The 27,787-nt window shown below is 36.5% G+C and overlaps 1 protein-coding gene across 1 annotated transcript in view; it reads left to right on the plus strand.

Annotated features, from left to right (window-relative positions):
- Positions 1–27,787, plus strand: part of TAF4B (TATA-box binding protein associated factor 4b) — a 150,420-nt gene that overhangs the window by 79,755 nt on the left and 42,878 nt on the right. Inside the window, exons 12-14 of the mRNA XM_008066117.2 lie at positions 3,467–3,597; positions 9,938–10,063; positions 15,735–15,791. Coding sequence (XP_008064308.2) covers positions 3,467–3,597; positions 9,938–10,063; positions 15,735–15,791 — 314 coding nt within the window. The remainder of the gene's footprint in view (positions 1–3,466; positions 3,598–9,937; positions 10,064–15,734; positions 15,792–27,787) is intronic.

Consider the following 27,787-nt stretch of genomic DNA (forward strand, 5'->3'; position numbering starts at 1 on the left):
TTAATACAAAATATCAAGCTTTCTGATTATACATCCATGGTGTATTTAAAGACTACAAAGTCTATTATTATTGCATATTTTAGCTCTACTTCACAATTAATAAATGTTTGAACTACTTATATGTTATGCGAATGACTACTTTTTTACATTTCCAATTCAAATTGAGGATACATTGTCTTTCTTTTATTGTGAAAAGCTAGAATTTACAAGTCCAAAAGATAGTAATTCAGAAGAACTTTTTGTTTGCTCTTCTCTTAGTTTTACCTACCTGCCTTCTCCCTCTCTCCCTTTCTACTCCTTCCTTCCCTCTTTCTTCCTCTTCCTTCTCCTTCCTTTCTTCCTTCCGTCCCTTTCCTCCTTCCTTTCTTTTTTCTTCCCTCCTTCTCTTCCTCTCTCCCTTTTTTCCTTCCTTTTTCTTCTTTCCTTCCTTCCTTTTTTCCTCCCTCCCAGCCTCCCAGCCTCCCTGCCTTCTTTCTTCTTTGCACGTGTATTTTGTATTGTACAAGAGCCAGTTCCTTAATTTTGGAACAAGTCTAAGTACTATACTTCCTGTGATGGCGTGGGAAATTTACTCATAGTTTAACTCCTTAATGCCATATAATTATCTAATATAAGCAGATACTTGGTTTTAGCAATTACTTTCCTTTTCCAACTTCATTTCTAGTTTTAAACATTGATTATACGAGAAAAGTGTATAGCTCTGAAAGAGCATTTTTGATCACTTAAGACAGGAATGAGCAACTTTTTTCCTCAAAGGGCCAGATAATAGTAAATATTTGCCACTTTGTGGGTCACATGATCTCTGTCAGACCTGCTCAACTCTGCTGTCAGTGCAAAAACAGCCACAATGTGTAAACCAATGGGCAAGATTATTGTCTTGGTCAGTTTGGGCTGCTGTAACAAAATACCATACCTGGATGGTGTAAATGATAGACACTTATACCTCATAGTTCTGGAGGCTGAACTTTTGAGATCAGGGCGCCAGTGGGGTCAAGCTCTTGGTGAAGACCCTCTTCCTGGTTTCCAGACAACCTTCCTCCTGCTGTGTTCTCATGTGGTGGAAAGAGCTAGCTAACTGTCTGACCTCTTGTTGTGTTAGGGCACTAATCCCAATTGTGAGAACTGTAGCTTTATGACCTAATTATCTCCCCAAACACCCAACTTCAAATACCATCACATAAGGTTTCAACATGAAACCTTGTAGTGGGGGAATACAAACACGATTGCAACTGTATTTCCATAAAACTTCACTTACAATGAGAGATCTGATTTGACCTGTTGGCCATAATTTGACAACCCCTGATTTAGGAGAATAAAGAGACAACTATTTGCATTTTCAGTTCTCAGTGATGAAGTACAAACTTGTCACATATTATGATGGAATACTGCAAAAAAATCTTATAAATTATCTAAGCTTTGTAGAAAAAGTGAAACCATAGAGTGAATGGAGTTATATATTTCTAGGAATGTTTTCTACTTATAGTAAAACCCCATCTTTATAGAATAGATAAAACCAACGCTATTCCTTAAAAACAGAAATTGTAAATTTACCCAAATAATTTTTTATGAAAATACATTTTTCTACTTGAATAATGTTAGCAGATTAAACGCCTGTGTTTTCTTTTCCCTAATTACCTAAATTAAATAGCACAGAAATTCAATAAAATAGCATAATTAGCATGCAAGCACCAACCAGATCTCCTTAATCAGTTATGTTGACTTTACTAAAAGGAGTGTTTTATTTATTTATTTTTTAAATTTATTTTCTCCATTAAGCCCTTCCATTCTAGGAGAAAGAGTATTTTATTTAAAAGTGAGAATTTTTCTATAGTACATAACTCTGTAACTTTAAGTTGTGTTTTATTACCAATTTAGGGAACATATTAGAACATTTGGTTGTTCTCTAAGCCCTGGAATTGCTTAATCCCAGCACTTGTTTATTTTTAATATTTTAAAACATTTTTAATGTTAGATGAATTACATCTGTTTTATAAATTCATATGAATATTTTCAATGTTTCCTCCCCAAGCACTATCTTTAAATGCTCATTTTCTTTTTTTTTTAATTTAATTTTTTAAAAAAATTTATTTTACAAATGTGAGGTACAATTCAGGGTTAGGTAGACAAATGCTCATTGCACAGGTATTCTTTAATTTAAATATGAAATAGCATGTCATCCCCTGTCTACCCACTGTTTACTTGTAATTTTGATCATTGGATTGTTTTGAAGTTGTACTGTCCTTTTTATGGAAGGTCCCACTATTTGTTTATGCTGAGGTTTTTATTAAAGTTAATTTGACTCTGTAGTATTTTATTCCCTGCTTGAATCTGAGATTGGAGAGGAATTCCATTTTACTACAAAGTAATGAATTACGTTTTGAAGTTGGATAATTTTATATCTTCCTATTTGGTTTTATTGTGTAATAATGTCAAAGAATGTATTTAAGAATTGTTGGCTTTTAATTGAAGCATATTTTTGCTGTAGCTGTTCATCCTTTGATAAGAATATAAAAGTATGTTTCAGAACATTTAGAATGCAAAATTAAACAACTTTTAAAGATTTCTGTGAATATGTTAAAAACAATCACAGTAGTGCTTTTAAAGCCTCATTTAAAATAGAAAACCGTATCTTTAGATTTAGGGCTCTACCTGAAAGCCTGTATCTTTAGATTTAGGGCTCTGTTGATATAGGCAGTTTCACTGTGTGAGAAAGAATATTTAAATATGAGTAAGGTTGATTTATAAATGAGCTTCTGCCTCTGAGTAAGTGCTCCAAACTGTTTTTCTGAAACTTTCTTGCTAGTTAGCAGAAGGAAGAAAATAAGTTTGGTTTACTTATGGAAAGGAGATGTAGTGAGAGAGAAGTTATTCAAATAGGTGGGTGTAATGATGAGGTTTTAAACTTACCATTTGAACTTGTAAATTGATTACGAGGTCAATGTATCAGATCTTGAGTTAGAGTAAAGTAAGCATGATTGGTGATAGACAAAAAAATATATAGGTATATCTTGTAGACAGGGCATTAACAGAGACTCACAATCTGAATTCGTTGAAATGAATGTCATAAATTGTTAACAGTGTCAAACAGGGCAAAATGTAATTTTCTATTTTTTTAATTACTAAAATTAACAGAATACGGTACTAATTTCTGCAGTTCCCATTTTCCTCCCTGAACACTAAACTTGATTTGTGTTCTTATTAACTTTGTCCTATAAATGACCTTGCGAGGAGAATGATTCTAGAGGCTAAGTGAAACAATGTCTATATTTTCTGAGGCTTCGGGCTAGGTTTTATTAATGCAATGTCTAAGATCTTTGAAGTTGTGACTTTACCAGGAAAATCATAATCTCCAAACCTTTATTCATAATGGGTATGACTTCCAGGGGGAACAGATTACCTGCTGTGCTAATTATTTCAATTATCAGCTACTACTAAAACACGTAATGGATTTTCTCTGCTTCCACAGGTAAAAAGCATGACATTACAGAACTTAACTCTGATGCTGTGAACTTGATCTCCCATGCAACACAAGAGCGATTACGAGGCCTTCTAGAAAAACTGACTGCAATTGCTCAGCATCGAATGGCTACTTATAAGGTAAAGGAAATCATTAAAGAAGTGCAAACTTGAATGTTACAGGTAGTTTTGGGGGCATGGATTTATATTCTAAATATATTTCTAAAGGAATGATTGAGAATTTTATATAGTAGAAAATCAAAGTCTCATTCTTAATTTTGCCTTATTTAGTTATGCTTACATGACAAAATTTAAATGGAGGTGTTTAAAATGGTATTCATAGCTCCTATATGGTGTAGATTGAAATACGCAGGCATCTATTCTGCCTGAGGCTTCTCCTCCTTAAGCTTTTAATTGGAAAGGGAAGATATGTTAGAATGGAATATTGGCTACTTGTATTTTCTATAGTAGTCTGTACTCTGTTAGCACCCCAGTTCCTTTTTTTTCCCCTTTACGTTTTGCAGAGATTTCTTTATTTTAAAGTAAGTTTTATTGTATATTCTTAAAGTATACATCGTGTTATAAGATACACATATACAATAAAACAGTTTCTATAGTTGAACAAAATATATTTGTCATCTCACATAGTTAGCCATTTCCCCCCTCTGTGGCAAGAGCAGCTATAATTTACTCACTTAGCAAGAATCGTGAATACAGTTAATTGTCAACTATAGTCTTTATGTTCTACATTAGATCTTTCAACCTGCTCATCTTCTATTCCTTTTAATAAATTAAGTGATTGCATTGAGTGCTAACACTGATGCCACTTATTGGCTACTTTTATTACAAAACTAACTGCAAGAATAACCTGTCTTATTCCCAGTACTGTGTCCCAAATGACTTGCTGCTATCAAGGTGAAAGCACTTGGAGCATTGGAATTGTTTTAGAGGAGGGTAAATATATTGAGTGATTAGTGGTGGGGGAAAAAAAAGATAACCTGGGTTAAAAAAAATAAGATAACCCTTACTTTACCCCGATAGCTAGATATTTTTTTCTTACCATGATAGTATGTAGGTAACCTTATGAGATTTTGAGTTTGCAAGAATGGTCATTGCCATGATAGTCTAGTCGTAGGCTAAAAGAAATCTGGGAAAATATCAGCTACAACAGTGCTAGTAAGTTCCCTGGAGGAATCATTCTATTTCCTTTCTTTTATACTTCACTTACAACTTTGGAAAAACAGTATATAATTGCTGAGGTCCTCATTTGCATAAATCTTTGTGAGAATTTACTGGATTGACTTAATATGTGATCAACAGGAGAAAAAGTACAGGGAAAAAACCAAAAAGTTACTATCAGTATTTCTATTTGTGTGTTCCTAGGAATTTTTTCATTTCTCCTAGATTATCTAATTTGTTGGCATAAAACTGTCTATATTTGCTTATAATCCTTTTTGTTTCTGTAAGGTCAGTAGTAATGATCCCCCTTTCTTTTTTTGTTTTTTAATTTTAATTTAAGTTTTTTTTATTTTAAAAATGTGGGGTACAATTTGGGATTAGGTATACAGATGTTCATTTTGCAGGTACCCTTGTTGATGAGGTGTGCCCCTCCCCTCCCCCTGCAGATTCCCACTACTGTCAATCCCGCCTCCCCCACCCTCACCTCTGACAACTGCCAATCTTTTTCTTACAGTATTATGATAATTGTTCAAGGTCTGCTTATGAGTGAGAATATGTGATACTCAGTTCTTTGTTTCTGTGATAGATCCGTCAGTATTATAGACTCTAAGTCCATCCAAGTTGCCGTGGAGATGATCTATCCCCTTTTCATTTCTGATTTTAGTTATTTGTATTCTTTTTTCTTTTCTTTGTCAGTCTAGCTAGTGGTTTGTACATTTTGTTGATCTTTTCTATGAACCAGCTTTTGGTTTCATTAATTTTCTCTTTTGTTTTTCAATTCTCTGTTTCATTTATCTTTGCTCTAGTCTTTATTATTTTCTTCCCTCCAAGCTTCAGTTTTAGGTTATCCTTCTTTATTTTAGTTCCATCGGTGTAAAGTTAAATTGTTGATATGAGATCCTTCTTTTCTAACGTAGGCATTTACTGCTATAACTTTCCCTCTGAGCACTGCTTTTGCTGCATTTTATAAGTTTTGATGTGCTGTCGTTTTCATTTTCTAAGTATTTTCTAATTTCCTTTGAGATTTCTTTTATCCATTGGTTATTTGAATGTATTGTTTAATTTCCACATATTTGTGAATTTTCCAGTTTTCCCTCTGTTACTGACTTTTAATTTCATTCCATGGTGGTGAGAGGAGATACTTTGTCTGATTCAATAATTTAAAATTCATTGAAACTTATTTTATGACCTAACATATGGTACATCCGGGAGAATGTTCCATATGAACTTGAGAAGAAAATATATTCTGTTGCTGTTGTGTTTCATACATGTCTGTTTGATGCAGTTGGTTTATAGTGTTAAGTTCTCTATTTCTTTATTGACCTTCTGACTAGATAGTCTATTCATTATTGAAAGTGGGGTAATAAAATCTTCATCTGTTGTAGAACTGTCTTTTTTTTTTTTAAGAGACAGGGTCTACTTCTGTTACCCAGGCTGAAGTGCAGTGGCATGAACTCCTGAGCTCAAGGGATCCTCCTGCAGCCTCTCAAGTAGCTAGGACTACAGATGTGTGCCATCATACTAGGCTAATTTTTTTTTTTTTTAGAAACAGGATTTCACTATGTTGCCCTGGGTGTAAAACTGTCTATTTTTTTTTTGTTTTGAGTTGGAGTCTCACTCTGTCGCCCAGACTGGAGTGCAGTGGCCACTCCCGGCCACTGCAACCTCGACCTGCTGGGCTCTGGCGATCCTTCCGCCTCAGCCTTCCGAGTAGCCGGAATTACAGGCGCACGCTACCATGCCCGGCTAAATTTTTTATTTTATTGTAGAGATGAGGTCTCACCTGCCCAGGCGGGTCTCGAACCCGCGGGCTCAGGCAATCCACTCACCTCAGCCTTCCAAAGGCACGGGATTACAGGCAGAACCACCGAGCCTGGCTAAACTGTCTATTTTTAAAATAAAATTCTGTCAGTTTACTTCATATATTTGAGAACTCTGGTTTAGTTTGTAGGTCTTCGTGATGAGTTGAATCTTTTATCAATATGTAATGTCCTTTTTTGTCTCTTTTAAGAGTTTTTGACTTAAAGTCTTTGTTGTTTGATATTAGTATAACTATCTGTGCTTCCTTTTGATTATTGTTTGCATGGGATATCTTTTTCCATCCTTTTACTTTCATCCAATTGGTATGGTTTGTCTAAAGTGCAGACAGCATATTACTTTGATTATGTTTATTGTCGATTCTGCCAGTCACTACTCTTTAGTTTTTATAAACGTTTTGCTTTGCTGCCTTAGCTTGTCTTGAACTCCTGGACTCAAGCAATACTCTTGCCTCAGCCTCCCAAGTGCTGGTGTGAGCTGCTATGCCCTGGTTTGAGCCACTGTAGCCCTACCCACCAGTCACTACTTTTTGATTGGAGAGTTTAATCCATTTACATTTAAAATGTAATTACTGATAAGAAAGAACTTACTTCTGCAATTTTGCTGTTGTTTTCTATGGCTCATAGCTTTTTTGTTCCTCATTTACTCTATTGCTGCCTTCTTTTATGTTTAATTGGATTTTTTTTTTTTTGTCTTGTACCATTTTGATTCCTTTCTCATTTCCTTTTAGGTATATTTTAGATATTTTCTTAGTGGTTACCATGAGGATTACAATTAACATCCAAAGTCTATAATAATCTAGTTTGAATTGATACCAGCTTACTTTTAATTTTGCGACTTAGGGAGATTGTAGTTTTCCTTTTGACTTTAAAGTCTCTTATAATTTTTCAAACCTGGATTTTTCCTACTCCTGTCTCAGTCACACTGTTGTTTCAGAGATACATGAATACATCTTCATTTATAGTGGACAGTTTTTATAAAAAACATAATATATACAATTTGTTATGAAATAGGATTTGTCCAAGTAATGTTTATTGAGTGCCATTCAAAGCTCTATTGTGTATAGCCTCAGATGGAATTCTTCTGTTGTATATCAATAGCATATGTTCCAAGGATTTACTTGCCTTGGGCAAAATGGATAGCATCTCTCCCACCTTAATAATTTAGCTTAAAGCTAACACCTTAATCTTCTGTCTTGAATACTGCCTGTTTTGACTGATTTCCCCTGTCCCCCTTTCCCCGACACTCATTCCTTAATACAGCTAATGCCACTGTCTGAATTTACTTATAAAAAAGGCAGAAAAGATTATCATCCCTCTTTAAAGTAGAAATAATAACCATTTAGTTATATCTGGATCTAGTTCAAAATCACCTTTATTTTATATACTTTATTGTAATAATCTTTGTGTTACAGATTTAACCCTGTTCTTATATTCAGTTCATCCCTGACAGGATTTATTTTTATCTATACAGTGTAGGAAATTCTACTCAGTGAATTTTCAAAAGCAAGCTCTTGTTATTAAAAGCAAAATCCCTCCATCTCTTTCCACTTTGGAATATGCATTTATTTTTGATAATCTTTCACCTGGTTCAATATAATTCTCTAATCACAGGTCATAAATTGAGATTTAAGTATATAAGTAGAAAGTGACATGTAGTACCAAGCTTTTGATCTTGCTGCCAGGTGTTTTCCCATTGAAGATACATTATCGCCTTCTGCATGCCTGTGGCCATGGAGAAGGTTCAGTATTTTCTAGTTGAAAGGTGCTGTACTGGCTCCTTCAGATGAGATTCGTTTGATGGTATTGATATCATTTGGTCTGAATCATTATATTTTCACGGTTAAACCATTTCATATATAGTGGCCCTAACGCTGTAATGCCCTACTCTGTTGGTGCATGAAGTCTTCAGTTAGCTAGGCCAGCTGGGTATACAGGAAGGATCATGATAAGATTGGTATTACTGTTGTTTAAATACGGTTGGGGACTCAGTATGAATATGGGAGGCACTCATTTGTTTAGTAGTGTCTGAAAGGGAAAAAGAATGCATATGTCAGAGGCAGTTGGATCTGAGTAGGGTGAGAAAGAAAGGCATCTTAGCATGGGAATGTGATTAAAGTTTGTGCCCCTTTTTAATTTAGTATTTGTTGTCCCTTTTAAATTAAATCCTGTCAATAAACTACTTCCAGAGTGTCTGAACACAAAAATGGTAAAGATGAAGTATTTAAGAAACCACTGGTGGTTATGTTTAACCTCTATGGTTAGCCTGTAATGTATTCCATATTCTATCTTGTGTTATTTAACTTTAAAAACATTTGGGAATTCTTTTGTATTAAACATGAACTAAAGTAAGTAGCACTAATACATCCTTGTTCCTTAAACTATGTAATACTCTTTTGATCTAGTTAAATACCAACAATAAAAATTTAATTTAAAAAGAATCTTGGGCATATGAAATCTCTCAGTCCCAGTTAATTCAATCAGCCATAAGCATGGGGATAAAACAAAGATGGGAGTGGTGCTGTACCCGAGATTTCTAGGCCAGGCACTGACTGTTCTAGTTGTTTAAAAACATTTTGTTTTTCTACTATACAGTTTCACTGTGAGATGTCTGAGTTACTGAGAGGAGTAGATGGCAAGATGTTTTAAATATTGTTAAAAATCCCCCAGCTGCTCCCTCGCCTGTCAGCATACACACACTCACATCTGAGTTACAGAGGAGTTAGGCAGTCATGTAGGTGAAGAAAATTAGAAAATATTTAGGTTGAAAAGCACTGTTTTACATTATGGAATATTAGAGTAAATAGAATAATTTGAATGTTATTATTTTATTTAACAATTAAGACAGATAACTGTACCTATCTGCTATGGCTCTCATTTATAAATTATATGTATACTTAATTTCTTTGACTACAGTTTCTGTCCAAATTTACATCTTAAGGGAATCCTCAAAACAGGGTTTCTGGATTTTGATATTTACTCTCTTGTTTTATGCTATACTTTGATAGAAGCTGTATTCACTTGTCAAGATTAAATGAATCCAACTATGGTAGCCAGGGTGATAACTTTCATCTTTAGTATATTTTTCAGTGAAGTGATTATTTCTTGCTTCTTGTCTTTCATAGGCCTAAGATTTAATTACTCATATTAAAGTTTGCAGAAGTAGATAATAATTTAACTAAAAAGATTGAGACTATAGGTAAATGGTACACTCTCTTGTTTTCTACTTCCTATTGTTGGAAGAATCCGCTTGGATTAATTCCTTTTTTCCCTGTTATAATGAGGTTTACTAGGAAAGAACTTTGAAACAATTGGTTAATCACTTCTCAGGTTTCCTTTTTTTGGATAAACTTGTTTCACAAACATTACCCTCTGAAAATTTAGATTCCTATTTATGTTGATGTTCCTATCCTTAGCTTATTTATAAAAATACCTAATATAGAATATGTTACCCAGGATCATTATAAGACCTTTTTTTTTCCCAGGCAAGTGAAAGTTACGTTCTATCTAGTGATACCAGGTCACAGCTCAAATTTCTTGAAAAGCTGGATCAACTGGAGAAACAGAGAAAGGATTTGGAAGAAAGAGAAATGTTACTTAAGGCAGCCAAGGTAAGGGTCTGGGTGATCTGTGAGCGAACATGATCTGGCAGTACACTCAAAATTGGCTTTATCATTGGTTGACTGTCTTGGTTTTATTAGGCCTTTAGATTTCTCCAGAGGATTGCCTACAATGAAATTACGTATAGGCTGTCTCACAGCCAGGGTGGTGTGGTTGAGTGGCTTTCAGTTAATTTAGTTTAATGAGTTATAATCTTTTGTCTCTTCACATTTCCTGTGTGCTTCCCTCTTACCCCCTACCCCCATAAAGTGTTTCATAAGATTTTCAGGATCTTCTAGGGATCTGATTTGGTAGTGCCAGGTTGAAATTGAGAGAGGGAAATTTGGACAATAGACAGGAGAATTATGGATAAAATTGGTAATTTGGATTATGTGACACAAAATATAGACTGGCTAGAACTGGGTTAAAAAGAGTATAAGAATAGTGAGGCTATGTATTTCTTTCCTTTCTTTCTTATTTAAACTTTTTCCTGGACTGTTAGTGCCAGGGTTAAAAGCTAGTTCCACCACAGTTTATATTTTGTAGCTGCACACTTCTTCATAGGCATGGAGCTGTTGCAAGAAGTCCCAAAGGCTGAGCACTAGTCTTAATTTTTGCTTCAAACACCTTAGTTTTAATTTCTCATGTTCTTGATGGCCTCTTTTTAGAGTATTTGCTCCTAATCACATATCAATTGTTTTTTAAAAATTGATTTATTTTGAAATCATTTCATGCTTACAGAAAAGTTACAAGGACTATATGAAGAACTTTCATCCCTCATTCCCAGACTCCTCAATTTTAAGACTTGACTGCATTTGCTCCACCCTCTCCTCACACATTCTGTACACACACACACAATTTTAACACTTGACTGCATTTACTCCACCCTCTCCTCACACATTCTGTACACACACACACACACACACACACACACACAGTCATTAGTCCCTCCCTGCCTTCTCTCTCTCTCTCTCTCTCTCTTATTTTTATACTTACTTTCTTGATTTAGAGGTTTTTAGTATGTTCACAAAGCTGTATGGCTATAAGCACTCATTCTTTTTCTTTTTCTTTTTTTTAACACTTTTAGAAAGTAGTCTTCAGACATGATGTCCCAATACCGCTGAACATTCTCATATGTATTTGCTAAAACAAGGGCATTCTCCTACATAACCCTACAAGTCAGGAAGCAAACAGTATGACACTGCCATTGAATGCACAGACCCAGTTTCACCAGCTGGCTCAACTCAGTGTATTTTTCCTTCATGGTCCATTTTCTTACTCAGAAATATGTATTTCATGTAGTTGTCTTCTGATTCCTTCAGTCAGAATTTCTTAATCTTTCTTTTTCTTTATGCCCTTGACAGTTTCAAGAATATAGACCTTACCTTCTATAGGATGGCCCTCTACCTAGTGTTCATCTGGTATTTTCTTATAATTTGACTTAGGTCATGCATTATTTGCAGGAATGCACAGAAATGAGGCTATGTTCTTCACAGCTGATCATATCAAAAGGGTCATGTGGATGCCTACCAGTTCGCTCCATTTTAAATTTGCCATTTTCAGCTTTGTAAGTGATTGGTATTTTTGTAGGAAAGTAGTCTGAGTTCATACCAATGTCCTATTCCTTATCAAACCCCCACGTGTCAACCTTAGCATCTGTTGTGATGTCTGCCTCAGTACACCACCTCTATGATGGTTGCTAAATGGTGGGTTTTTATTCCCATCAACTATCCTACCTTTAGTAACACTTTGTATAGAAGAGCTTTTCTTTCTTACATATTCATATCAGTATGGGCTCTGGATTTCTCTTTTTGATTTAACAGGTTGCAATCCATTTCTGTCATCTGTTTTAATGCTCAAATTGCCCCTGAGTGGAATTCCCAACTTGCACTTCTGTCCTTTAGTCATGTGTCCCTGACTCACTGAGCATGTCCTTTCTGGTACAAGGTATTTTAGATCCAACTTTTACTTTTCTTGACCTAGCCCTGGAATGAGCCATTTCTCTAAGGAACCTTGCCTTATTTTAGTAGAGGATGACCTTCAGAAACCAAAATTAGATCATGCAGTGTACTCATTGCTAACAGGTTGACATTGCATGTAGACTCTCTCAATAGGCAGATTTAGGAAATATATGTATGATATGTATATATGTACACATGTATATATACCCACAAATGTACATCTGTGACTATTTCTCTATCTTTGTGTATATGTTATGAAACTAGGAGTTCACATGGATGCCTCCAACTTCAATCTAGTACCTCAGGGTTCTTTTTACCATTAACCTTTTCATGTTTGTGAAAACTTTCTCCAGTAGTTGAAAACTTAGTACCTATTTTCCTTGATATTTTTGCTTATGCCCTCAGTCAGGTTACTTATTTGATCAGTATAACTAATCCCTCAACTAGCCATGCTGGCAGACTCCTCTGTCTGCTACTATTTTCCTCTACCATTTCATTATCCATGTAGTTGGCCACCATGCCCACTGACCGATTCCTTGATGAGGCTTCCAAATCCCTCACCACTTCATATGCTTGGTTAGTGGTCTATACCTTCATGTGCCCTATGCCTCCACAGTGATGTGGAGTACCATACCCTTGTCACTGTGTGATTTCCTGCAGTCCCACAGTCTCAGTCCACCCCTTACCTCTTCCCCATCCCCCTTACTGGGAAGGGCAGGGAGAGGGGACTGGGAGATGTTTTTTCTTGAGCCCTCAAGTATTGTAAGCAAACAAACAGGCAATTAGTCATTGTTGTGAGGTGGTTTATTGGTATTTTATTTCCAATGACTATGCTGTAAACAAGGTCATAAACTATTAAATACTAGTTTAGTTCCTGTTGGATATACTGTGTTATAGTGCTCTCAATCTCATTTGTCTTTTCCTCCTTTACTAGATTTCTAAATGTCAGAGTTTTCCAGGCTTCAGTCCCAGGTCTTTTTCTTTGTCCTCATTCCCTGAAGTTTATATTTCTTATTCAGCCTACATTATAGAACTCTGAACTCATACAACTAACTTTCTACTTGACATCACTTCATTGGCTAATAGGCATTTCACATACACCCAAAAGAACTCCTGATATTTCTCTCCTCTCTAAATACTTTTACTCTCATAGGTTTTTCTAACTAAATAAATGGCACCAGACACTCAAGCCGAAAACAAGCCGGAAAACCTAGGAGTCATCTGTGTCTCCTGTCTCCCTACATCCAATTCACTGCCTGTAGTATTTCCAAAATGTATTCATCTTTTTCTCTTCATCGCTAGTGTCATTACTCTAGTCTAATTCATCTTTCATTTGGACTTTTATAATATTTTCTTGCTGGTCTCCTTTTCTTTCTACAATCCATTTTTCATACTGTGGTCAGAATAATGTTTTTGTAGGAATTCATGTGTTCCTTTGATGCTTAAAAACCGTCAGTGGCTTCCTGTTGCACTTAAAATCCAAACTTCTTACCAGCTTTTAAGCTTTATGTTGTTTGACACCTGCCTCCCTCTCTGAGCTTTTCTTATCTCACTCCCTTCACTCCTCTCCAGTCACACTGACTTTCTGTTCCCAGTGTGGCCATGCTTGTGCCCATCTTAGGATATTAGACTCCTAATTAGGCATCTAGAACTGAACATTGCATTCCCTTCCTCTAATCTGCTGTTTCTTAGATCATTACCCTTTCAGAATCTTGAAATTACTACCTCCCAGTTGCTTAGGCCAAAATCCTAGGAGTCATCCTTGATTCCTCTCTACTTCATACTCTATATTCAGTCCATCAACAAATCTGATAGGTCTTACCTGCAAAATAATTTTGAATCTAACCATTTATCGTCATCATCTCTGCTGTGATGCTGGTCCAAGCCACCTTTATCTTTTTTATCAGTCTCTTATTCACAACTGTTGTTTTAGAGCAGTCTCCCAGTTGCTTCTGTGCCTGTGCCTTCCAGTCTTGGATCCCTACAGCGTACCCTCTACATAGCTATCAGAGCCATCTCTTGAAAATATCACATAATTGGCATCTTCTTCGTGTGCTGCAAACTCTCCCGTGTGTTTTTAAAAAATTAGAATTAAACCTCCAACTCCTTACCATCGCCCATAAGGCAACACATAATTTCCAACCTTTCTTTTCTCCAACTTTTCTCTGTGCTTCCACCACATGGGCCATCTTTCTTTTCCCGTGTATACCTAAACCGGATCCATTTTAAGGCTTTAGCAATTACTGTCTCCTGCCTGGGATGTTTTCTTCCCTAGATTGTTACATGACTACCTCTTTCTTGTTATTCAAGTGTCATTTCTCACAGATGCCTTCCCTGCCATCCTAGCTAGAGAAGTAACCATCACACTCCTCTTTCTTTTTATCACATTATTCTGTTTTGTTTTCTTTATAGCACTTGTTAGTATCAACCATTATTTGATTTTTATAAAATTGTTTTATTATTTGAGAGCAAGGACTTTGTCTAGTTTTTTCATCTTTGTATCTTAGGGCCTAGAAGGGTAGCACACAGAATAGAATCTGTACTATGGATGACCAATAAATATTGGATAAGTGATAAAGACTTGATGTCTATATGTGCCCATTTTATACAGGGTGAAAAAGTATATATAAACCCACATACATATATATTTATGCACATATATGCATATTTTTACATAAATACATATATTAATATATACACACTCATTTTCTCCTCATAGACTTAACAAAGGAGTATATCTTAGTTTTGTGTTGAAGTGAAATTGTTTTAGTAGTTGGGGACTAAAAATGAAGAAAAATATTACAAGCTTTGGGTACAGCCTTGTATAGGTAGTTAATTAAGATGTTTGAAGTCAGAAGGCACTCAGATCTAAACAGACTATCTCTTGTGTTTTTCTTTAACAGAGGTACTGATAAATAGTAAAAGTATCAGAAAAATTTAGTAAATATGAAAATACTTTTAGCTTTTATTTTGTTAACTATAATTAACTTAATTAGCTATGGTCGCATTTTTATAGAACAAAATTCAGATTTATATGCATTAAATAACTTTGTTCCATCACAGCTTTATAGAAGATAGTTCTCTTCTTCTTCTAGTCCTGTATTATAGAAGGTGACATCTAATAGGCATTTATCGATCATTTACTTAGACACAGCATTCTATTAAGTGCTAGAGAGGACCCAAAGATGGTAAGCTATTCTCATTAAAGTACTGAGATGTATTTGCTACTTATGCTTTTAGAAGTTATGTTATTAACAGAAGCGATTTGGTTCAGGGTTAGTCAGGTTCTTGATTTTAATAGTCCTTGAAATACTGTATGTTTTTCCAAAATGGCTTCACCTGAAGATCAGCCAGTATTGATTGTTTTCATTCATTTGAGCCAACAATTATTCTTTCTTCCTTTTCCTTCATCTGTACCATCCGTTTTTTAGTTTCCAGTGTATCAACAAGAACAACGTCATGCCTCAACTGGACCTGACTGACATTGTTAGCATCATTTTCAGTATAAGCTTCCTCCGGGCTAGAACTGCAGCAGCCTGCCTAGATGATGAGGGGGAGGGGAGAGTTAGGGTGGGAGTGCAGCTAGACTGGATTGAGGCATTTTCCCCTGGAGCTAAGATATTCAATCACAGGAGAAAATTGTCATTTATTAAATATTTAACGGCAACTATGGTGTTTAGATGCTAGTAATTTCTATTAAAATTTTCTTTTCCTTTGATAGAGCCGTTCCAATAAAGAAGATCCAGAACAGCTGAGATTAAAGCAGAAAGCCAAAGAGGTAGGACTTTCAAGTTACCATGCTTGTCTTTGTGTTTGAGGGAAGGTTGGCAGCTCTCTCCTGGCAATTAGGTCAGGGTTTATTTTGCTGTTGCATACCATTTGCAGAAGCCTTGGGGAAGGACAGGAACTGCTAAAGGCAAGGGCAGTACTTCAAATGAGGTCAATGAGTTATGTGCTCTCTTTTTAAAATTTATTTTCAAGGCTTAGGCCTGTCTAGAAATGGCTCTTTGTAAACTATAGCAGTGTACTTGGAGGAATATAATGTGGGATTAAAAAAAAAAGCAACTTTTGAGATTTAGCATCTGGGACTGTACAATAGGCTACATTTTTCCAGGGTAATTGTTCGTTTTGTAAATCTGATACTGCTTATAATTCTTTGGCTGGGAGGCGGTACTGGGATTTAGTTTTAAATGGAAAACGCCTCTGGCTTTTAATTTTCTGGGCCCAGCAGTTTTCTGTTCTGGAATGGAGCCCTTGTTTCACACAGTTCATGTTTAGCTGCAGGGGTTTTAGTTTATAGCTTAGACTGGTTAAGCTTTTACTCCCAGAGGCCTCTGCATAGCAACTGTAGAAATCAACAAATAAGTTCATTTATGTCTGCAGCCTCCTCTCAGTAGCTGACTTTTTACATTTCCCAATATCCATTTCCTGACTTTTCTAGCCCCAGAGAAAAAAGCTCCACTAATTGGAGCTTATTTTAATTGAGCCTTAATATTGGATCTCACTGGAGTTGCCCCCAGAGCTGCTGAGAACAGAATGAAATGAAAGTACCTAAGGTTGAAGATGTGGCATGTGTATGGGTGTGTGTGTGTGTGTGTGTGTGTGTGTGTGTGTGTGTGTGTGTGTGAAATTTTTCACTTGACCTACAGATTCTTTTCCCTCCTGAATAAATCATCAAGCCTGTTCACATTTCTGATTAAGGATCTGACAGCAGACGATAATAAAGACAATTGAGGTGTGAGACGTGTGATATGGAGCTGAAGAAATTGGTTTCTATAGTTACTTGACTGATTTCGTGCAATTTTTAAGGATCTTTGTGCGAAATAAGAGTGATTTTCTGAGCAACCTTTTTCCTTAACTGTGCCTCTTGAACTATGAAATTTGTGTTGCTTAACATTGCTGCAGTTGGCTCCTAGGTGCCAGCAGCAGCAGGTTATTTATGAATGTTTTAAAGGCCCTTATTGTTTGGATTAATGTAGGAGCTGAGGCAAAACAAATGGAAATCTAGCAAGATTCTTAAAATCAGTGTGGTGTGTTTTCATTAACATAGAGAGGGAGAATGCAAGAACTCTGGGTGGAAGGATTTCAGGATTAGGACAAGGAGCACTGGAAAAGGGAGAACATTAAAAAAGATGGAACCTAGAAACATTTTATTTTCAACAATTAAATATTTCTCATAATTTTTTTCCAGTGGAAAATGTATCTAAAAATGCTAATAGGAGAACTGTGAATTCTCTTTAAGGAAACCTGGCTTCACGCTAGATTATTTGGAGGAGATGGGCAACCTGTTGTTGCTCTGAATCATGGGCATCCCTCCTTGTTTTAATTAAGGACTAATTAGATGCTTATCTCACATTCTTCTAATTGCACTCCCCCTTTGGAAAATATGTATCAGAAAGCTTTCTCTTTTAACCTTAAAGATCTTACCCAATCTGTTCCTCCTTCATAAATCTTCTTAAGCATCTGTATCTTAGATTAATTTTTCTTTCATCTTTGTATGTATGGTTTTATTTGTTTGTTTGAGTTTTATTTTGGTATAGTATTGTTTAATTAATCCCTGAGGGATGAATAGGTGGACAGCGGTTTAAAAATTGTGAGAGGAACTATGCAAAAAAAAAAAAAAAAAGCCTCTCTTAATGAGAACAGGTGGTAGCAAACCTGTTTTTTTCTCTCCTTTTGCACCTTCCATTTATTTCTTTTTCCAAGAAAGATTAAAAGAACTCAATATAATTCCTTTCCAAAATATTTTGAAAGTTTTCTAGTTGCTTCCTATCGTAAATCCTCTTTGATCAAAAAAGGAATCAAATGCATTGGCCCCATTCCAAGAACAGAGCCACTGTGTATTAGTTGCAAATGTTTGATGAAAGTTAAATATTGTCATTTTTGTCATCCTCCTGCCTCCTAGAGCTCTTAATAACTTCAATGTACTAAGGGGTTCTAGTTCAGAATCTAACACACAGAGATACTTTATTTAGTTTGATTGCATAAATATTGACCCAATCTTAATATAGAGTTGAATTGTTCACGTGTGTGGTAATTTGTAAGGTTAGCATTTGGGATGCAATAATCACTATCACACTGGTGTAAACTTTAATGCTTTGGCTTGCGGATTTGGGGTATTTGACTGTCTGGGAAGTTTTCTTTTTTCAGTTGTGAAAATTAGAGATGCCTTACGCTTGCTTGATTTAGAACTGCTTTGCTTTCCCTTTACCTACATACCAAGTTGGTTATAGGAAGTGGATTAATGATAGTATCTTATAAATGTGGAACTTCAAATAACTTTTTAGAGAAATTGTAGGCTTTACGCTGGGAAATGTTTCAGCAGTGGTATTGTCATATAAATATTAAATCACAACCTGAATCCCCTTCATATATAATCTTATAATCCATGTTTGCTTTCAACTGTTAAACACTAGAGTTTTGATCTTATCATTTCTTCTGTGATTTTTGTTTTGTTTTGTTTTTCCCCTTTAATAAAGTTTCAGAGGCTATTCATTTTTTCTTTGCATTCCAGGCACAAAGGATAAATTGTGTTAAATTGGGCAGGTTTTTAGAAAGGTGCCTAATAATTTCTTTCTGTTTCTCCTATTGACTTCTTCCAATTTTGTCCTTCTCTTTTGGCACTTAAAAAATACAGACTGCCTTTGGGATTGCCTCCAGCCTGGTCTGAATCCCTTGAGGTAGTTCCTGATGCATACTGTTCTTATTGACCTGGCAGGTTATCTATCTGTTTGAAAACCTTACAGTTGTCTGGCTAAAATGTCTACGGATATTCCTGTAATGCAAACATTTTATTTTAAACTTAGGAGCTGTCTTTTCTTTTCTCTCTCTCTCTCTCTCTCTCTGTCTCTCTCTTTCTTTCTTTTTTTTTGTTGTTGACTGAAGAAGCATTATAAGCATTCTCTCTCTCATAACTTTACAGTTTTAATATTGGCACTTTTGAGTTCTGAATTTCTTAGGATTTTCCCACTGTTTCTAAAATATAAATACTGACATTCTTCCATTTCACCATCTCTTTGTGAAAGGTTTTAAATAGATTATAAATTGCCAAATTCTAATTGCAAACAAGCAAGCACATCTTTGTTTAATACATTTGCAAACTTGTCTGAAATGTGTGTTGTGTGTCTTAGATTAAAATCTACCCCTCAATATTTTCTTTTCTTACAACAGCTTCTAGAATTCTGTACAGTATCTGACCTTGTAGTTCAAACATTTTGATTCCTTAAACATTTGTCATATATATTGTGACCCTTATTTCCTTTTGAATCTCTTCTTTCTCCTTTGGGAAATGTAAGTTCAGTGCATCCGTGCAGAGTGAAACAAAGAATTCATTTTTTTAAGCTATTCCTAGCATTCCCACTTTTTGTTATCTGGGGAGAAAGGAATACAAAGCCTGTTGGCACATTAGCTTTACAGTGCAAACTGTAGTAATGGGACAAAAGAATAAGCATGAAATGATTAATATGCATACCACATTAAAAAACATGTATTCTGAAGTATTAGGATTTTTTGTTTATAGAAAATGCAGGGCCGGGCTTGGTGGCTCAGCCTGTAATCCCGCGCCTTTGGGAGGCTGAGATGAGTGGATTGCCTGAGCCCGCGGGTTCGAGACCCGCCTGGGCAGCGAGACCTCATCTCTATAATAAATCAAAAAATCAGCTGGGCGTGGTAGCGCATGCCTGTAATTCCGGCTACTCAGAAGGCTGAGGCGGAAGGGTCGCCGGAGCCCAGCAGGTCGAGGCTGCGGTGGCCTGGAGCGGCCACTGCATTCCAGTCTGGGCGACAGAGTGAGACTCCAACTCAAAAAAATAAAATAAAAAAGAAAATGCAGGATATATACGACATTCCATAAAGCGTTAATTGTACAAGAAATAAAATACTGAATCATAAGTTTTATTACTGATGAAAAAATACATTATTTAGGTATGAGAAAGATGAGATTTATTTTAAAAATGAAATCTCAAAATTTTGGAGTCAGCGAAATGTGATAGTTAAGGCTAACATTAAATTATAGCAATTTGTATTTAAATATTATGCTAGTTCTGCATGGGCCAAAATTCATGGAATACTGGACAGGGAAAAATGAGACTTGTCATTAAAAGTTCTTTCTAGCGATCAAATTATTGCAGCATGGGGAAGACATTCTTAAAATGACAAGTTTTAAGGAGCTTGTGTATGACAGCAGAAAAACAGAGATTCAAAGGTTTCAAAACATTGATAGTCTAGACCATGGTTCTCAAACTTTGGCATGCATGAAATTATCTGGAGAGCTTGTTACAATACAGATTTCTGAACCCTGTAAATAGAGTTTATGATATTGTGGTAGGTCTAGGGAAGGGCCTGAAAACATACATTTCCAACAAATAACCAGATACCATACTGTTGTTATTCTGCACGTCACACTTAGAACCATTGTGTCTAGGATTAGAAAGAAGGAGGCCCTTAAAATTCATCACTTTTATTTTCCCACTAACTAAGTGGTCAGTGAAGGTTAAACAAAATACCATGATTTGGGAATCTGAGATTTGGCATTGTGAATTTTCATAGTTCAGTTATTATCCAAGTATCACTCAGTAGGCTCTTTTGGAACCAGGAAAGTTTCACGAGGTTTTTTTCATGGATATTTTCACAAGACAACTTTAATGGTGGTCTTTTTTTACTGATATACTGTAAATAGATTTTTAAAATATTTAATTTAGAAATTCATCAGAGTATTGCATGCGTACTTAGTTTTTTGTTTTGTTGTGTTTTGTTTCGATTTTTGTGTTGAAGTCTGTTGCCCAGGCTGGAGTGTACTGGCACAATTGTAGCTCACTGCAGCCTCAACCTCCTGGGCTCAGGCAATCATTCCATCTCACTCTCAAGTAGCTGGGATTGCAGGTGCATGCCGCCATGCTTGTTTAATTTGTTTGTTTTGTAAAAAGTAGGTCTCACTATGTTTCCCAGGCTGGTCTCGTTCTCCTGGACTCAAGCAATCCTCCTTTCTTGGTCTCCCAAAGTACTGGGATTGTAGCCTTGAGCCACTGTGCCCAGCCACATCCTTAATTTTGAAGTGTAGGATCTGTGTGTCTTGAGAGACATATTACTTTCTTAGTAGAAATGTGCACATTATAACAAATATAGTGTTGAACTAGAAGTAAAGATTCTAGATTCAGCCTGACATTATGAAGATCTTGCTTTTGGGACGTTACTTTACCTCTTTGAACTTACCTCCGTTTCCTTGTTTTTAAAATTAATTTAACTACCTGCTCTGCTTATGGTTAAAAGATTGTCATAATTTGGGTGGGGGCAGAGGGGGAGCATAAAGGGAAAAGCTCAAAAGCATTAGGTATAACAACATTTACGATAGATGCCATCAAGCTCTTAGATTAGATTTGAGATTGATTGTGACTATGTAAAGTTTTTTTTTTTCCCTTTCAGAGGACTAGAAAGAAAGTGGGGGAAAAAGCACAAAAATGAGAACTGGAAAAAAAAAGTTTTGTAATCTAGAATAACTACAGCACATTATATTTTAAACAGTTCATACATCAAGTATTATGTCTAAGTTAAAAGGAGAAGGTATCTAATTGAGATTGTGAGGAATATACTATTTTTTATGGAAGATAGGGATGGATGATAACAGCTGACCAGCAGAAGGCACCAGAGTATATTTAAATTCTAGAAATCTCTGGAGTTGTGAATAGTGTTTCGAAAGCACAAGAACTTGGTTTAGCGGTTGGGCAGAAAATAAAATATCAGATTCTGAACTGTTTGATTTGGTGAAATGACTGCCTAATGAATTGTCTTTGAAGGCTAGTAATGGATCCTGTATTTCTGTTATGATATCCTTGAATTTTAGATGCATTAGAATGGTGATTTATTATTATTATTATTGGGGTTTTTTTTTTTTTGGTAACTTATTTTTCGATTCCTTTGGTTTAAGATTTACCTATTAATGTTTAGTGGCTTTTTCTGTTTGTTTTGGGATTTAGCCTTGCTTACCCCAGTAAATTTAATATTTTTAGCAGTAATTCAGAAATAATTAAAAGCATTGTTGAGAATTTCAGAATTTGGTTAATCAATTTTTTCAAAATATATCTAAAATCCAATTTAAGTTTTTGCTATTTAAACGTTTCTATAGTTTTGTGTTATGGTTCATTATCTTTATACTTAAAAATTTATTGTGAAATCTAAGGAGGATGTTATTTTTAATTCTTTGTGTGCTGAATTTCAAACCTGGTGCATTGTACTTCTCTTATTTCTTTATTGTTCAAACATTCTTATTTGGTGGCATTAGCTATTTTCATTGCTACTAATGTATTTACTGTATGCACAGTACACATAAACTTTGGGAAAACATTAACTTACCTTTCAGCTATTTCCTTATTTATTTATTTGTTTGTTTTTGTCTTGGGATTACTCGTTATTTTGTACCTTATTGTTACTTTCCAAAAGTATGTAGCAAAATCAGACTGAAGCTGACATCACCTCATATTTATGGATCATTTGTTATGAAGGACATCTCTGCTGTTGTCTTGTACTTTCAGTGCCTGCATTTTCCCTCTATATGTTGCCTGCCTTGATGTTGAAAAATAAGCACATTTTGGATTTCTCATACTGTCAAAGTCATAACTATCTAGACAGTTTTGGTCCCTCCTGTTAAGTATGTCCCTGTGTCTGTTCAGGCGATTAGCTAATATGACACTTGAACTATTCATTCTTCAGCTAGCCTCTCTGAAACTATGTAATCTTTTGATTTCTGTTTTCATTTTTATTTTTCCTTATCTTTTGTGCTTCAAAATTATGTGCTTAGCATCAAGAGGTATCTCTGTTGAACTTTTCCTCTGAGAGCTTGTATGATCTTTAAGGTAAGGCTATGCTACCATGAGTTGTACTAAAAATGAAGAGATACGTACTGAACACCAGGAATAAAATAATCCTCAATACTGTTGCTCACTTGCTCCGTAGCTACTGACTTGAATTTCGGGAGACCTCTACTCCCTATCAGAGAGACTGTGATAAGGGAAATGAAGGCTTCTGTGTTTTTCATTAGCCATAAAGGAAGAAATAAGCATACTCCTGCCAAGCCTGTTTGGTCTCTTTGGAATAAGTTGTGTGTTGCCCGTGTTGGTGAGCAAGCAGGCTTGTTTTTAATTAAACAAACTGTAGTTGGAATATAATGTAACAGACCTGTTAGAATTCTGGTTAAACTACCTTTAAAGGGTTCCAGTTAAGATGGAGTGAAAACATTCCATGCTTTCTCTTCCACTGAATACAGTGATAAAAAACCTGGACAGAATGCATGGAGCAGCTATTTAGGGGGTGATGAAAAGTAAATAGTAGTGAGATTAGGGAAAATAAGATTTCAAAATATATTGAGTTTGCCATCCTTCCACTCCCCTAACTCTGTTCATCCTGTTGCTTGATTCTGGATGGGGACATAGTCACAGAAGTGCTTGGGAAGTAACTGAAACTCCAGCTTTCTGGCTAAAGGATCAAAAAGAAGGAGCCCCAGGGAGCCAGAAACCATTAGGAAGATGGCAGAGAGGGAGGAGCTCAGGAAAGCAACCCATGTCTTTATTTTAAACTGCTAGGTCTACACCTGAACTATTTATTTGTTATATGTGGATCTTATTCCCTTTTTTTTTTTTGAGTTGGAGTCTCACTCTGTCGCCCAGTGTGGAGTACAGTGGCACATCTACAACCACCGCAGCCTTGACCTGCTGGGCTCCGACAATCCTTCTGCCTCAGCCTTCCAACTATAGGCGCGCACTACCATGCCTGACTAATTTTTTATTTGTTGTAGAGACGAGGTCTTGCCAAGTTGCCCGGGCTGGTCTTGAACCTGCAGGCTCAGGCAGTTCTCTCGCCTCAGCCTCCCAAAGTGCTGAGATTACACGCTGAGCCACCAAGCCCGGCCTTGTGGATCTGATTCTAATGAGCATACTAAAGCCTTAAAGAAATGAACCAACACACCACCATCAGGTCCCAGATTGATCACTGGGTGATGCATATGTGAGACATCTAAATAGCATTGCAAAAGCTTTGAAAACTGAACTGACATTGGAGCCACAGACCATAGAAGTAACAACTATGGCCTGAACCTAACTGTGCCAGTTACATGTCAAAACAAATGTATCTACATTCTCCGAAGGATTTAAAAAATAACATGTATTTGACCCCTGAACAACACAGAACTGAACTGCTCAGGTCCACTTATACATGGATTTTTAAAAACTAGGTATGGACCAAAAATACTGTATTCAATGGATGAGAAACCTGCACATATGCAGGGCTGATTTTTAGTATATGTGAGTTCCATGTGACTTACTGTGAGCATTGAGTAGGTGCAGATTTTGGTATACCTGGAGATCCTGGAACCAATCCTCCATGTATATCAAGGGATGACTATTCAAAATATTCAAGGTATAATTCAAAATTACTGGACCTGAAGAACCAGGAATATCCCAACTCCCGTGGGAAGAGACAGTCAACATATGCCAACCTTACAATAACACAATAATGTTGGAATTATTTGACAAACACTTCGAAGGCAGCTACTGTGAAAATGCTCTAAGAAGCAGTTGAAACACTCTTGAAACGACTGGAAAAATAGTCACAGCAAAGTGCTAGAAAATATAAAGAATAAAGTTCTAAAATGAAAATTTAGGAACTGAAAACATGACAATAACCAAAATAAAACACTACTGAGTGAGCTGAATAGCAGGAAAGAGATGATAGAGGAAAGAGTCAATGAATTTGAAGATGGGTAAGTAGAATTTTTTATTTTTTTGAGTTGGAGTCTCACTCTGTTACCCAGACTAGAGTGCAGTGGCATGCTTACAGCTACCCTAGCGTCAACCTGCTGAGCTCCGGCGATTCTTTTGCCTCAGCCTTCCATGTAGCTGGAACTATAGGTGCGTGCTGCCATTCCTGGCTATTTTTTTATTTATTGTAGAGACAAGGTCTCAAGTTGTCGGGGCTGGTCTCGAATCCGCAGGGTCAGGCAATCCACTCACCTTGACCTCCCAAGGTGCTGGGATTACAGGCTGAGCCACTGAGCCCAGCCGGGTAAGTAGTATTTATCGAATCTGAGCAACTGATAGGAAAAGAGATGAAAAACAACAAAAACAGAGCCCTGTAGTCTTTTAGAACAATGACAGAAGGTTTGGCATTTATGTTATCTTAAAGTCTCAGAAGAAGAGAGAGTGAGGTTCTAAAAATTTTATTGAAAAATATCACGACTAAAAATTTACCAAATTTGGAGAAAGACATAAACCTAAAGATTCAAGAAGCTCAGCAAATGTTTAAATAGGATAATCCCAAAGAAACAAATTCTCCGGTTACATCACAGTCAATCTCTGAAAACTGAATGCATAGGGAAAAATATTTAAAATAGAGAAAGTGACACAAATCTAATAGAGGGACAATATTTCCAATGACGGTAGATTTCTCCTTAGACACCAAATAGAAAAACTGCTTTAAAAAGGAAAAAATTATGGAGATGAGAAGAGGTGGTAAAACATTTTTTTAAATAGCTGTCAACCCAGAATCCTATAGCCAGTGAAAATATCCTGTAGGAAGAAAGATGAAATAAAGACATTTTCAGATGGAAATGAGAAAGGAAAAGGAAGATAATCTCATTGCCAAGAGACTTGCTTTAAGAAAATTACTTAAGTTCTTCAGCATGAAGCCAGGTGATACTAAAAGGAAACTGAACCTCCTGAATGAAGAAAGAATAACACAAGTGGTAAAAATGAGAGGGTATTCTGCTTTAGAATTACTTAAAGTATGTGTAATTGAAGGCAAAAATTGTAACATCAAACTTGAGGAATGACATCAGCAAGATGGCTGACTAGAGACACCTGGTGCTCATTCTCCACCCCACCCCCCCAACGAGAAAGGTCCAAGGCAAAGAATAAACAGTTACAATTTAACTGGAGTGTCAGAGGGTGAGTGTGGGAGTACAGTGGGGTAGTGAAGACACACCTGTGGTGATTGGAAATCCAGAAAGACAGCATGGAGGCACTTAGTTTCTGCAGACCCATTTTCCCCATCTGAATAGTGTCTAGAGTCAGGGGGCACTTCCCATGATGGGGAAAGGTAAGCAAAAGAACCCCACCAGCTCCCACTGCCACTGCAGTCCTTTCTACAGGAAAATTCCCCAGTCCTCACAAGCCCTAAGCCCAGTCTGGAAAGGTGCTAGGAGTTCACACAGCTGCATTGCTCTGGATTAGGGCCACAGGGTCCACAATCTCCACTTCCCATCTATTCACTCATAGTCAAGCTGCTACAACATGGCACCATCTTGAAACCAGAACCACCTCTGGAGTGTGCCCTTCTGGGGGCCAGTAGCCACTGTATCTTTATGATGGAGTCCAACACTGGGCTCCATCATAATTCCACCAAGGCCACATGGGAGCCTAATTCCAGGATTGGCTGTGATGCTAGTCCTGCACAACAGGGAAACCAACTCCTGTCACCCTCACTTCCAACTGGAGTAACAGTCTGGCAGTCCACCTAGAGTGAACCTGCCATTGAGCTGCTCAAACTACTAAATGCCCTCCTCTGAGTGGGAGAGGCCCTCAAGCCTCCAAGCAACTGACACTTTCATGGGCTGATGGAGTGGCTATGTGCCGGTGTCCAGGGCCTGAGAAACATCCCTGCAGTTCCCAACCCTTTGCAGAGAGGCCTCTGGTCTGCCCAGCAGCCCCTTGTCCACAATTAGAGCATGAGACACAGCTCTGGGCTGCCCCTAGCAGACATGCTCTCAGGCCAGCTGAGCAGTCATGAGTTCATTGAGCAGCATGGTCTCATGAGCCACTCCCAATAGACACACCTCCAGGCCAATCATGCAGCTGTTTTGCCCACATTTCAGGCATTAAAAACAGCCTTGCAGGCTGCTCCTTACAAATAGACCCCTAGGCCTGCTGAATAACCCTATGCACATACCCCTGATCAGAGTAACAGCCTTATAGATTGGACTTCAGCCTCAAGTTGACTGATATACCCATATTGGCAAACTTCCACTTGAAGTGGTAAAATAGTGGTTCTGAGCAGACTGAAAATTTATGTATGTATATTGTAATCTCTAGAGTCACCACTAAAATAAAAATGTGCACAAAGACATACTAAAAAACATAATAGATAAATTTAAGATGTTCACATAACCAAAAGAAGTAGGAAAGGGGAAACAGAGAAGTGAAAAACAGGGAACAAACAGAAAACAAATAATAAAATGGTAGACCTAAACTTGCCATATTAATTATTACATTAAGTATAAATGGTCTAAAGATGTTAGCTAAAGGATAGAGATTATCAAATGAATTAAGAATATATGGCTGATGATATCTATCTATAAGAAACTTAATTCACTGCATATAGACTACATATGTACCTAATCCTGACTTGTACCCCACATCTTTACAATAAAGTAAGAAAAAAATTTTAAAAGAAACTTAATTCATATATAGTTGTATAGGTAGCTTAAAGTTAAAAGATGGGCAAAAATGTTTACATTAGAAAAGAAGAAAGGTCTCCAATCAACTATCTAAGCTGCTTCCTTGAAAAACTGAAAGAAGAGCAAGCAGAAGGAAGCAAATCTCTTTAAGAACAGAAATCAGTGACTTTGAGGGGAAAAATGAACCCAAAAGCTTGTTCTTTGTCACAATATTGATAAATCTTAGTAAGTCTGAGAAATAAAAATACAAGAAAAATCATTAATATCAAGAATAAAAGACAGGCTATCACTCCAGACCCTTCAGATATCAAAAAGATAAGAAGAAACTATAACAA

The sequence above is a fragment of the Carlito syrichta genome, unplaced genomic scaffold (genome assembly GCF_000164805.1).
Source record: "Carlito syrichta isolate Samal-C Ts95f unplaced genomic scaffold, Tarsius_syrichta-2.0.1 Scaffold308846, whole genome shotgun sequence".
NCBI classification, from domain to species: Eukaryota; Metazoa; Chordata; class Mammalia; order Primates; family Tarsiidae; genus Carlito; species Carlito syrichta.